Source organism: Rhinopithecus roxellana, chromosome 17, assembly GCF_007565055.1.
Source record: "Rhinopithecus roxellana isolate Shanxi Qingling chromosome 17, ASM756505v1, whole genome shotgun sequence".
Taxonomy (NCBI): Eukaryota; Metazoa; Chordata; class Mammalia; order Primates; family Cercopithecidae; genus Rhinopithecus; species Rhinopithecus roxellana.
Window position 1 is genome coordinate 68,429,230 of NC_044565.1, and position 12,998 is coordinate 68,442,227.

Genomic DNA, 12,998 nt, shown 5'->3' on the forward strand with positions numbered 1-12,998 from the left:
CAGCTCCTTAGTGGGAAGCCTTGCAGACAACTACAGGCCCAGGTCACACTGCAAAGGCTGTTGGCTTTAATTGTGGTTATAGTCACAAGACAGGGGTGACAAGGAGGACACTGGCAGGGGGCTGGGAGCAAACCTCATATTAGCCTTGACTTTTTTGGAGGTTTTAATTCATTTTTATAAAATATGAGCTGGCTGAGCTTCAGGGAACTTCAACAGGGAACAGCAACAGCTCAGGGAAGGGTGGGATTATCTGCTGGTCCCTGCTCCCCCAGGTTGGGGAGAAGGAGGTCTCAGGCCAACAGCTGTGCTCCTCACCCAGTCAGTGCCCATGGGTCAGGCAGGGAGAGGGGTGGGCGGAGGAGGAGGGGGCAGCTCCTGAGCTTCAGACACTGCTCGCTTCTCCCTTCTCCCCATTTCCCTTCCCTAGTCCTGATTTTATTTTATATTTTATTTTATTTTATTTTATGTTTTTGAGATGAAGTTTTGCTCGGTCACCCAGGCTGGAGTGCAGTGGCATGATCTCAGCTCACTGCAACCTCCGCCTCATGGGTTCAAGCGATTCTCCTGCGTCAGCCTCCTGAATAGCTGGGATTACAGGCGCTCGCCACCAAGCCCTGCTAATTTTTACATTTTTAGTAGAGATGGGATTTCACTATGTTGGCCAGGCTGGTCTCGAATGCCTGACCTCAGGTGATCCACCCACCTTGGCCTCCCAAAGTGTTGGGATTACAGGCGTGAGCCACCACAACTGTCTCCCTAGCCTTGTTTTTAAGATTTCTGGAAAAATCAGGGAACCCAACACTCCTGCCCCGGGGTTCGCTGGAGGCTGCAGTGACTAGAGGTGGCTCCTGCTCTTGTCTGTGCCCTGGGACCTGGGGCTGAGGATGGGAACAGAGGTCCTGCTGGGGCCATTCCTGCAGCCTGGGCAGACCAGCTTTGTGTGTTGCAGGCAAGGCCCTTGGACAGCACCCTCTCCCCTAGGACCCCACCCCTGCTGGCCCCTGGCCTGGCCCTGACCAGCTTGTCAGCGATGTGGTCCATGATGCTGGCATTGTAGAGGCGGCGGCGCTGGTCCGGCCACCAGCTCTTGATGTAGATGCAGGGCTTTCGCTCCAGGTAGGGCAGATGGAAGTAGTTCCTGGGGTGGGCAGAGGTGGGAGGTGAGGTCTTGGGGGCCCAGGGAGGTGGGAGGGCCAGGCCACAGGAGGATGGGAGGTTGGACCCACCTGTCAGTGACCAGGGGCCGCATTGGTGGGGTGGAGGAGACTGAGGCCAGGTCCCCGCCATCGCTGGCCTCGTCGTCACTCGAGTTCTGAATCAGGTCTACTTCTTCCTCATCCCCGGGCTCCTTCCGGGGCCGAGGCCGCTGGGGCCTGGACAGGCCATCAACTTCGTTCCCATAGTTGCCTGGAGGCAGAACAGGCCCAGAAGGCTACAGTGTGTTCCCCCCTAGGCCCCTCCCACAGTCCAATCCAGTGCTGCCTTGGATTTGGGAAAAGGAAGAGGGAGAGTCAGGGAATGGGGCTCAGATATGACACAGCATTAGCCCGAGAGAGGTGCCCATGTTCCCACTCTGCTGAGAGTCGGGGAGTCCTGCTGATACCTGAGTGCGAGGAGGCCCAGCCCTGGCCCAGGCCGAAGCCTGAGTTCCCATTCTCTCCTCTGCAGCCCAGGGAAGGGCCTCTCCTTGCCCTCTGCCCCAGGTCCCAAACACAGCCTCACCCTGTAGGTGGAGCTGAGGGTTGGCCCCTTTATGGGGCGTGGTCCACCACACGCACACATAAAGGTGTTTCTTGGATGCTTGAGGCCTCTCAGGGGAAAGGGGTCAATGTCCCCTACAGGAGTGAGGACAGGGCTGAGGTGCAGAGCCTCACACTTACCACCTGCAGCCTAGGCCTGAAGTGCCCCGTGGACCCACCACTCACCTACGCCTGAAGCCCTCCATGGGCCCACCACTCACCTACGCCTGAAGCCCTCCATGGGCCCAGCACTCACCTACGCCTGAAGCCCTCCATGGGCCCACCACTCACCTACGCCTGAAGCGCTCCATGGGCCCAGCACTCACCTAGGCCTGAAGCCCCCCGTGGGCCCAGCACTCACCTATGGTGACCTCAAAGGTGATGGGCTTTTCTCCATTTCTCCGGTCAATCATTGAGGCCTCCAGGAAGGCTCCAAAGAGAAAGAATTCTTCCATTTTCCCTGCACAGCTCTGTGGGGAGGCAGTTCAAACTATTCTTGAGCTTGAGTAGGGGTGGCAGGTCGGGGGCCAGGCCTCCTTCCATCTCACAAACAGGCCCTGGGGGTAGATGGTGGGGGCATCCCACCCAGTTTTGGGGCCAGGCAGCCCACACCCCGATGGCCCTCCAGCCTGGAAATCCATGGCAGCAGGGCTGGTTCCAGACACCACAGGGACAGCCGTGGCTGGGAAGAGGGGTAGAAGGGAGGCACCAGTGTGAGACCTGGCGGCTGTCGTGAGATAGAGCACAGGCAGGCAGTGAATGAGGGCAGAGTCCTGTTGGGGGGCTGAGTGGGAGCCTCTGCTTCCTGGCGAGGAGCCTCATCCTAAGGTCTGACTCCTCTGGTAGACAGGGCAGCAACAGGCCAAAGTCTGGGACCCAGGTGTTTTGGGGGGAAGGAGGCTGAACTGGAGGCCCTGGGGGACAGCACAGTTTCCGGGGTCTCACCTCCGAGATGGGCGTGGCCTGCTCCACTTGCACCTCTGTGGAGCTGGTGAGCTCAGGGTTGGAGGTGTCCAGGATCTCCACGGCCAGGCCCAGCAGGAGCCGGGCCCGGAAGGACACACCCTCCCCCAGGCCCTCATTCAGGTCCTGGTGCTCGTCCAGCAGCGTGTAGTTACGTGTGGAGCCGTACATGTTCACCCAGGCTGGACCCAGGGTGGGCAGGAAGCCTGTGGCAATGGGGAGAAAAACGAGGGAGCTGTATCACATCCAGGGTTCCCTGGGGAAGAGGGGCCTCTTTTGGGGGTCCCTGGCCTCCAGCTCTTGCGTGCTGAGCTGAGAACTTCATGTGTATTATTCAGATGTGGGGCAGCCGTCTTATACTGTGCTGGGGTGGAGTACTCTCTTGGGTCTATTTCTTCCCTGCGGGGGCCTGAGCTGGAAGTGGTGGGGAAGCAGAGTCTAGCTTTCTGCTTCCTGGAACTTGGAGTAGGAATTGCCAACAGTCTATTTGTAGGACAGAGCTAGTCCTTCCAAGTCCCCAGCATGACCTTCGGTTCTGTGCCATTTTTGCAGCTCTGTCCCACCATGGTCACCCTGCTGGTGCAGACCCCTCCCCTACTCGCTGAAGGCCCTTCCTGTCCATCTGTGCCTGTGAAATAAATGCTGCTTCCTCACGAAGCCTTCACAATTCCTAGGCACAAGTCCCTTCTCTTATGGCTAAGATCTGTCAGGACTCTGACAGGGGTCGCAAGATCCGTTTTTTTTGGTTCATTTGCTTTTTATTCTGCCTTTTTAAAAAAACACACTTATAGCATTTTAAAAATTTAGATATACTTCACAGGACATAAAATTCACCATTTTAAAGTGTACATTTCAGTGGTTTTTAGTATATTCACTATGTTAAAAACCATCATCTAATTCCAGAACAGTTCCACCCCCTCAAAAGAAACTCTGCACCTATTTAGCAGTTGGTCCCAATCCCCTCCCATTAGCACCTGGAAACCGGCGATCTACTTTCTGTCTCTATGGATTTGCCGGATGTTTCACATACATGGATCAGACAACATGTGGCCTTTTGTGTCTTCTGCCTTATGGTTTGACCATTTGGTAGCACATCTATCTCTTTAATACACAGTGAGCACTTTGATCCAGGAATAGATTCTTATCTCACTGTATGTCCTTGGAACCCACCACAGGGCAGGGATCCTAGGAGGTGGCCAATCCCTGTGAGTCTGCAGATAGGCACTACTATTAAGTATTACATATATACACACTGTAATTATCTACAAATGCAGTGTATACACTGCAATGATATGCATATTCATACTATAATTATTATATCATATAATCATTATTATTTTCACTTTAAAAATGGGAAAACAGGTCACACAACTACTAACTGTCAAATCCAGTCAGTTGGGCTCAGGCCAGCTCTGAGCCGACCTGAGCCACAAATCCACACCCTCCCCTTGAGGCAGGGGCTGCTGGCAAGGCCCTGGAAGCCCCTGTGAGGCTGAGGTCCGGAGTTGATGGTGGTGGTGTGAAGAGAGGGGGTCTCACCTGCTCCTTCCCTTCAGGCCACTCCCTGCCCCCCAGCACACCCAGTCTCCTGCTGCTGACCTTTGTCTCCATCATTAGAAATCTTGCGCAGGTCAATGAAGTGGGTGCCGATGGCCACGTCGTTGACCTTGTCCGAGTCTCGGATCTGCACCTTCATGCGTTTGCAGAGTGGGGGAAATAGGTCTGTAAAGACCACCTGCTCATTCCACAGGGGCTCATAGCTGCTCTTCTGCACGGAAGTCTTGCCCTGGTGGAAGGGGGAGCATGGGTGAGGGTATGGCATGTGTGTGTGAGTGGATGCATGTGTGCGTGTGTGAGTGGGTGTGTGTGTCTGTGTGAGTGGGTGCATGTGTGCGTGTATTACTGGGCGCATGTGTGCATGGGTGAGTGGGTGTATGTGTGCATGTGTGAGTGGGTGTGCGTGTGTGAGTGGGTGCATGTGTGCGTGCATGCCTGTGAGTGGACTTGTCTTCACTCTTCCCACACCCCCAACCTCTCCTCCCTCTCATGCCCCCTGCGCAGCTCTCAGTCTAAGGACTACAGGAGGCAGGGAGGATCCTCTAAGCCCATCCCTGGCCGACATGATTTCCAGCCTTTTCTTACCCGCCCAGCTGCCCCAGGCCCCATGCCCATCAGCCTGCACTTGTGATGCCTGTCACCCAACCCCCGCCTCCTGTACCTCATACCCCAGTACCTTCTGGCCCGCAAAGAAGACTTGCACGTAGGGGTCCACAAGGTCCTTGTTTTCACCGATGAAAGCCTTCTTTACATTGGCCATGAGGCTTGTGTTCATACGGGGCAGACCCTCTGCTCGGTAAATTTTCACATAGAACCGGGCCCACTGGCGTTCGGGGGGCACCCCCTCGGGGAGCAGCAAGTTCCTGCCAGCACATACAGCCAGGGCCATCGTGGCCGGGTCCAGGTCCCCAGCCCCCGTCCTGGCATCTACACACCCCTGGGTCCTGGCACAGTCTCTAAAGGACGGCTAGGGGAGCTAGGCTAGGATGAGACACTTGCAGTTCATGGAACTTGCCCCTTGTGGAATTCTGGGCAAATCTCCCGTCTCACTGAGCTGCCGTTTCCTCACTGTTGAGGTGGCTGTAGTAATACCCCTCCCAAGAATATGGTCGGCTCAAGCACACTAACACATGAGTGCTTTGTAGATTGTGCATTGGGATACGGTCTTAGTATTATCGTCAGTGTTTTATAGTACCATGCCATATCTTTTGTTTCGTAAACAAAAACTTCATAGTAGCCACTCTCTCTCCTCCAGCTCATGAAAACAGGATTCATTGATCCCAGCACTTTCATCCACTGACTCCAGACAAGGTCACAGAATATTTCTCAACAGCTGCTATCAGCTGCCTGGAATTGGCACACCAGAAGAAACTGTGGCTCTCCCAGCACTATCCTGCTGCTGTACTCAGGACCCAGCAGCTGCCTGGCTCTGGTCTGCCAGCATCGACTCTTCCCACCCCATTTCTCACTGGCAGAAAGGATGTCAAAGGACTGTTATTCTCAGTCATCCTCCATCGCCCGCTGCCCCTGCCCTGCCTCGGAAGAGTGGGGCTGTTTGGGAGAGTGGGCGAGAGCAGGGTGAGGGAGACGGGTGGCAGGTACTCTGAGCAAACCCTCCTCGGGAACTCCCTGGGAGAAGGAAGGGCTGGCTCAGACTCCAGGGGCTGGGGTAGCTGGGCCTCACCCTTCAATGTCATCTTCATTGGTCTCATTGGCCTTGTGGGGCGTCTTGATGTTGTCCCCTTTGCCCACCACGGCGACGTCACACTTCACGTAGCCCTTCAGTCCCGAGGAGATGTCGTCGGGGTCCGATAGGATGGCCCACTTGTGATGGAACTGGTGCTCTGCAGTGGTGAGGGGGGGAGCACTGCACCAGACCCCCAACCCAGGGTGTCTCCCAGTGCTCAGGGGAGGCCAAGGGGTGGCAGAGCCAAATGTTCTCTTGGCCCTTAGAGTCCCGAGACCTGGGACCATGGCTCTGCCTGTCCCTAGTCCAGGGGGTGATAGAGTCTGAGGTCCTCTGGAGCTGGGGCAGTGGGTGGATGGCCCACCCATGGACATAAGTCCCATGAGTGGTGTGACTTGGAAGTGCGACAGCCTCCTCCTAATTGGGTTCTTTCTGCCTATGGCCTCTTCTATGGCCCCACCCCAGTCAGCCAGCCTTCACGTAGCTGTGAAGGACACAGCTGCCCACAGGGCCTTCCCAGGTGGGGAGGCTCACGCTCCTGCTCCCCATCTTCAGCTCCTTCTGGGGCTTCCTAGTGCCTTGGGGTAAAGACAAAAGGCACGGCCTGTGGGCTCCTGATTTAGTGCTCCCTGACTCCCTCTGCTGAGCCCACCCAGCCTTGTGTTCTTCCTTGCTGAACATGTGTTGAGGATTTGCCCTTTTATACCTCCATGCCTTTACATCTGCTGCTCTTTGAGCTTGGAACGCCCTCATTCCTGCTCTCTCCACCTCCATCTCTCTCTCTCCCTGTTCAATTTGTAAACTTCTACTCATTTTGCTCAAGTTTCTCCTCCGTGCAGCCCTCCCTGACTTCCTCAGAAGAGTTGGTCCTGGGCTCTTTGGTGTTTGCTCTCTGTGCTCTCTATGCACATTTCCCACCTCACTGTGCACTGTGCTCATCTGGGTATTGTTTGTCTCTGATTTTAGACTGAGAGTCTCCTAAAGACAGGGACTGGCAGTCTCATCCCAGTGTCCTGTGGCCTACGACTGTGTAGAGGGAAGGACAGATGTCAGGGAAGGAGGCACTTTGGGAAGGATTTGCTCCTTCAGGTTTACTTTAAGCCCAGTGGGCAAGCAGAGGGAAGCGCATCACCGTGCCTTAGGAATCTGCTTCCCAGGATGTTCTGTGGGCACCGAACTCTCTGGGACTCAGCACCTCCCTCCTCCACTCCCTTCGTCACTCTCTCCTCTTCCACCTTCTACTGTAGCCCAGGCCTGCGTCCTACAAGCCTGTGGCCCTGGTGGGCTCCCAGAGATGTTAGGGGCTATGTGCAGAGGTTGGCCTTTCTGCCTTTCTGAGAATAGCCAGGCCACCAGTGTCTCAGAAAAGATAATGCCACAGTAGAATCTGAAGAGAGGGACAAGCAAGGCGAGAAGGCAGGAAGGCACACAGATGAGGAGTCACTGGAGAGCCTCAGCCAGGCCGGCAGGCCTCCGGGGAGGGGCCATGTCCCAGGTATCCCAGGAACTTCAGGTCTTGCCACAGCAGATGTGTGTCGGATGAGGAGATAGACAGATCGCTCAATAAATGGGTGCAGAAATGGGCAGAGGGATGGATGGTGAGCTGCCTGGCCAGCTGAGAGATAGAAGGACAGATGGTGGATGGATTATTGGATAGAAGGAGCCATTAATATCTGGACAGGTGGGTGGGTAGATATACGGATGGGTGTGTGGATGGATGGATATATGGGTGGGTGCATCTGTGGATGGGTGGGTAGGTGGATGGATCTGTGGATGGCTGGGTGGGTAGATATATGAATGGGTAGGTGGGTGGATGGATGGATATATGGGTGAGTGGGTGGATCTGTGGACAGGTGGGTGGGTGGGTGGGTGGATGGATGGATACATGGATGGGTGGGTGGATCTGTGGACAGGTGGGTGCATGGATTTGTAGATGGATGGGTGAGTGGACGGATGGATATGGGGTAGATGTATAGAGGTGTGCATGGCTAGATGAATTGGGGACATTTAGAAAGGCAAAGAGAATAAGATTCAGGAGGAATGTAAAATCTGCCTTCAAATTTAAAGGCTATTTTTCTTTTTGTCCTGAAAGAGAGACCTGTGAAAGTGGGTGAAGGTTACAGAGCAACAGATTTTGAGATGACCCAAAGAAAGTGAAGATATCTAAAATAAGAGGTAGTGAGTGCCCCATTTCTGGGAGGACTAAGTAAGGTTAGATAACCAATTAGAGATGGTGCTGTGGGGGTCCCTACATCAGGTTAACACTTGACGACTTCTGAGGCCCTTCTAGTCCTAATACTGTGTGATCTCAGGCTAGAGATACAAGGACCACATGAGACCCTGAGCTATATGCTTACCAGCCAGAAACATCATTTCATCTCCCTTCAGCCTGGGGCTGACACCTGCCAGTCAAGGCTAGCCCAGCTGGGGAAGTTGCTACATCCCAGACCTCCTCTTTGATCTATGAGGATGAGTGTATAGCCCCTGACTTCCTCTATGATCTATGAGGATGAGTGTATGGCCCAGACTTCCTCTGTGATCTATGAGGATGAGTGTATGGCCCATCCTCACTCCCAACAGAGAGTAGCAAAGAGTAAACAGTTTCCTGCTGTTGCATCTGGTGGTACAAATGACAAATGTGGTCCTGCCAGGGTGAGAAGAGTGTTTCTCGGGAAACCCCTTCCAGTTCCAAGAGAGATTGACACCACCTAAAGCTTCCCAGCAGCACCCAGGAGTGTCTCTGGGAGCATGCTGTCCAACAGTGCCCTGGCTGGAACCGAGGACTCATCAAGAAGTCCCGGCCAAACTGGAGACATCAGAGTAAAGACACTGGGTCTCAACTCTAGGACCCATGTGACTTCAGGCTCTTCTCTCCCTGGGAGGGCACCAGGCTCAAGGCTGGATTCAGCAGGAGCGGCGAATCTCAAGCTGGGTTACCCGACTGGAGACCTGGGCTTTGGTCTCACCCAGACCTGGGCCCACATTCTGTTTCTGTTCCTTATTCACAGTGTGGCCCTGGACCAACTCAGGCCTGCTGAGCCTCAGTTTCCTTATGGTGAAATGGGAATGACACCTACATGGGGTTGTGAGGGTGAGGCCTGCTGGGACAGTGAGCTTAGCCCAATGTCTGGCACTTACTGATGCCCTGGTGGTTTCCTCACCAGGACTTTACTACCCAGAAGCCCAGAGGTCCATATTAGACTAACCTCTGCCTTTTTCTCCACCCCCTGACTTTCTCTTGGCTCTTGGCCTCAGGCCCGCCAATGGTACCGGGGCCACTGCTCAGCCCTGGGAGGAGCTCATCCTCAGGGATGCCAGTCATTCCACGCAAGTGGTCCACAGCTATGCATGCTTCCAGGGAAGCAACATGGCGGGAGGCCGGCTCTTCCCTACTCCCCACAGCACTGACGGTCAGCAGGGCTGCCCTCCACTGAGGGCCATGGCATGTGTGGGGTGGTGGCAAAGGTACTGGTCTGGGAGCTGGAGACAGGGGTGCTACTCCTAGATGGTGGGAAAACCCCTTCAACACCCTGGGCTTCAGTTTATCTTCACAGAGAGGCTGGACTAGATGTTTTTCAGGTCTTGAGCAGCTTGAGTGTTCTATGATCTTGTGATTTTTGTATGTATAATCTTGGTTTTGGACTCAGACTCCCTGGTCTGAGTCACAGTTGTAATGTGTGCCAGCGGACATCTCTTAGGTTGAACCACAAGTGATCACCAATTTGTTCAACTTACTAGTTTAGTGGTATCTCCAAGCCCCTTCATTTCTCTTAGCCTCATTTATCTCATCTACAAAATGGGAAGAAATGCTGCTGCCTACATTACTGTTTTGTGAGGGTCAAATGTGACAATTGGGTGAAATTATGTTGTCATTGTCAAAGGGCCTAATGGGGTCATTACGGCACTCTGAGCAGTGCATTCACTTCAGGGACACGGGATGGTCCCTAACCTGCCCACGGAGTGAGCTGTCATCTGGCAGGCTGAGGCACTTCCTCTGCCTGGCCCACCTCACAAGCCCTCTGGGCCACCCCTTGGGGTTCCCTTGCCAACCCCATTGGTGTTGGCCTACAGGACGCCATGGAGCCCACATGGCTGCCCAAGAGCCTGGGGCTCTTGTAAGAAGTGTTTTCAGAGACCAGAGTCCCTCAGAGGCCAGCACACTACATCTGGACTGAGAGCAGAGACCAGCGTCCCTCAGAGGCCAGCACACTACATCTGGACTGAGAGCGTCACCGCGTTCAGATTGGATAGTGTGGTTCAGCGAGGCTCTGGGGACACGCAACCTGGCTTCACCCCCGACCAGCTGTGCAGCTGGGGCAAGCCCTGGCTCTGAGCCTCAACTGTAATAGGGGATGGCAGGGTCCTATGAGGGGTGGAAGGGAGTTCCTTTCTGCTCAGTGGGTGCCAGCCCAGGAGGCAGGAGTCTAGGTGCAGCCCCTCTGCAGGCTGTGACGGGTTTCCCTCACTGCATCCTCTACCACTACTCATCAGCCTGCCTATGGCCAGTGATGCGCCAGCCTGCCATGCACTCCTGAGCGTGCGATGGAGCTCCTTCCAGGCTCTGGGCGGAGTTACTGACCTAATTATGAATGAGAACCCACCAGACTGGGTGCGCAGTTGCTCACTGCATTTGTGTACAGACTGTGCGCGCCACTTCTCTGCAAGCCAGATGGCTGTGTGTACTAACAGTCGTCAGACTGTGGTCCTTGCCAGGCTTTTCCCAGGAACCGCCACAGCGGGAAGGGCCCTGTGCACTATGCTCCCTGAGCGGTGTACACCTCGACTGATTGGCCATGCGCAGGTACTCACCTGGCTGCGAGTACACGGTTCCCACGTCCATTTTGAAGGAGCCCACCAGGGTACCACTGCGTAGCAGGTTCTTGGAGTGAATCACCTTTCAGGCAGAACCACAGCCCACCCGTCAGGCCTGGCGAGGGTGAGGCCTTCCATGGGGCAGTGGTGGGACCTGAGCTTTATGATGAAGCGGGTGGGGGTGGGGGGGGCGTTTGGCAGAGTGGGGTGGCTTGCTGAGGCTCAGCATCAGCTCCTCCTGCCCACGCCAGTTTCTCGCTGGCCACTGTGTACGGGCGAATACACTATTCAGAGGCACCGGATGAAAGGGGTGGGTGGGGGCCAGAATCCAGCCTGTGCCCCACTTGCTCAGCCATGTGTCCAGGCACGGCACTGCCTCTTTATGACAGGTATAGACAGAGGGGGCTCCTCTCAAGTGTGCACAAAGGTGCAGTTTGAGGGAGTGGTCCTGCCTGCCAGGGGCTGCTCCCCACTCACCGAAATCTTGATGATCTTGTCGAACATGACATCAGGAGAGACATGGAAGTCGAAGACGAAGTACTGGAGAGGGGAAGGATCCGGGCCTGCTGTCACTGTGGGCAGCAGCAACAGCCCAGGCAGTGCTGGGCCCCTCCCTCCTCGCAGTGCCTGTCTGCACCCCAGCCATTTGCCCTGAGCCCCAAAGTTCAGAGGAGCAGCAGAGGCAACTCATCTGATCCTGATTGATCCTGGTGGTGGGTGGTAGGAAGCAGAGCCCCATCCCCTAGGTGGGGCTGGTGCTGGCTAGTGTAGGGTGGGGAAGGAACTGGGAACAGTAGGTGGAAGAGCCTATGCCCTTGCACTGTGCTCAGAAGAGGCACAGGGCCAGGGAGCGAGGAGACCTGGGTTCTAGTCCCCGCTCTGCACCTTCCTAGTTGTGTGGCCTTGAGCAACACATTCTCTGAACCTCAGTTTCTTGAGCTGTGAAATGGGAATAATGACACCCACCTCAGAGTCTTTTTATGAGGCTCTGATGAGACAATGTAACATAATTTACCAAATCCAAAGTGGCTACTGGCTGTAAGATATACTATGGTTTAACAGGCCACATGGACATTGCCATGAAGCCACAAGGCTGCCTAGGAGACACATCCCAAATTCAGAGAGGTGAAGCTGTAAAATAACACAAGCCTCAGAGCAGATGAACCACGGTGTGCCAAAGGACTTAGTTGGCAGTCCATGTGAAATGCCATGGGCGTGCACTGTCCTTTGGTGTTGTGGGCTGCCATGCGCACTTGCAGTCTCCATCTCTTCCCCTGGCCTGGGTGTGCAGGCGCTGAGGATGAGGGTGTGGGGCAGTAAGTAGAGGGGCTGCTGCTTTGGTGAACTGTGGTGGGGGAGAAAGGAGAAGAAAGGAGAAATGTTTCCAAAGTGCTTAGGGTAAATGTTCGAAGAGAACATGCTCCTGGCTGCTGGGGGCTGGCCCGTGAGCGCTGAGGGTAAAGCTTCAGAGCCAGCCCCACCTGGCTGTTACTGCTGGGCCAATCACTTTCTTGCCTGAGCCTCAGTTTATCTATTATACTATGATGTGGAAATATGATCCAGGGCTGTCGTGCTGAACTGCTCCAAGGGTGCCATTCACATGCGGTCTTCAAGGTGTGGTTGTGAAGTTGCAATGAGACAACCTGGTCAAGTCTTTAACCCAGGTGTGCACCCATGGTAAGCACACGGTAAACAGGCTGTGCATGACACTAACAGGCCCGGGGTGTGCTGGCCGGGGTTCTGAAGCTCTGGGGAGGCGGGTGGGGATATGGATTTGGAAATCATCAGCACAAGATGGTAACTGACACCTTGGGGATGGAGGAGATACCTGGGGAGAGCATGGGAGGGGAAGCAGGCCCAGGTCAGGGCTCCAAGAAGCCACTGCCTTTCAGCCAAGAAGTCAGGCCAGGGAGATGGAACTGGAGAGACAGGGGAAGCAGGAGAGTGGTGTGAGGGGCCCCCAAGAGGAGCGGCAGGCAGCAGGATGAAAGAAACTGGGTGATCAAGGGAGAGGAGGAAGACATGGACATTATACTCAGGAACAGCAAGGTCCTTGGTGACCTTGAGGAGAGCAGTGTCAATGACATCTACAGGCAGAAACCCTGCAGAGATTGAGGGGTGACTGCGCGGAGGAAGTGAGGACAAGCCAAGTGGTCTGCCTGTGGAGGGGAGGAGGAAAAAAGGAGGTCACTGGAGAGGTGTGTGGGAATGAGGAAAGGCCCAGAGAGAGGTGACAGACT

At 55.0% G+C, this 12,998-nt stretch overlaps 1 protein-coding gene across 1 annotated transcript in view; it reads right to left on the reverse strand.

Annotated features, from left to right (window-relative positions):
- Nucleotides 1-12,998, reverse strand: part of OTOF (otoferlin) — a 102,190-nt gene that overhangs the window by 21,482 nt on the left and 67,710 nt on the right. The window contains 9 exon segments of the mRNA XM_030921047.1: nt 1,018-1,138; nt 1,227-1,407; nt 2,101-2,209; nt 2,685-2,908; nt 4,302-4,488; nt 4,936-5,122; nt 5,944-6,103; nt 10,756-10,840; nt 11,236-11,298. Of these exon segments, the coding sequence (XP_030776907.1) occupies nt 1,018-1,138; nt 1,227-1,407; nt 2,101-2,209; nt 2,685-2,908; nt 4,302-4,488; nt 4,936-5,122; nt 5,944-6,103; nt 10,756-10,840; nt 11,236-11,298 (1,317 nt within the window).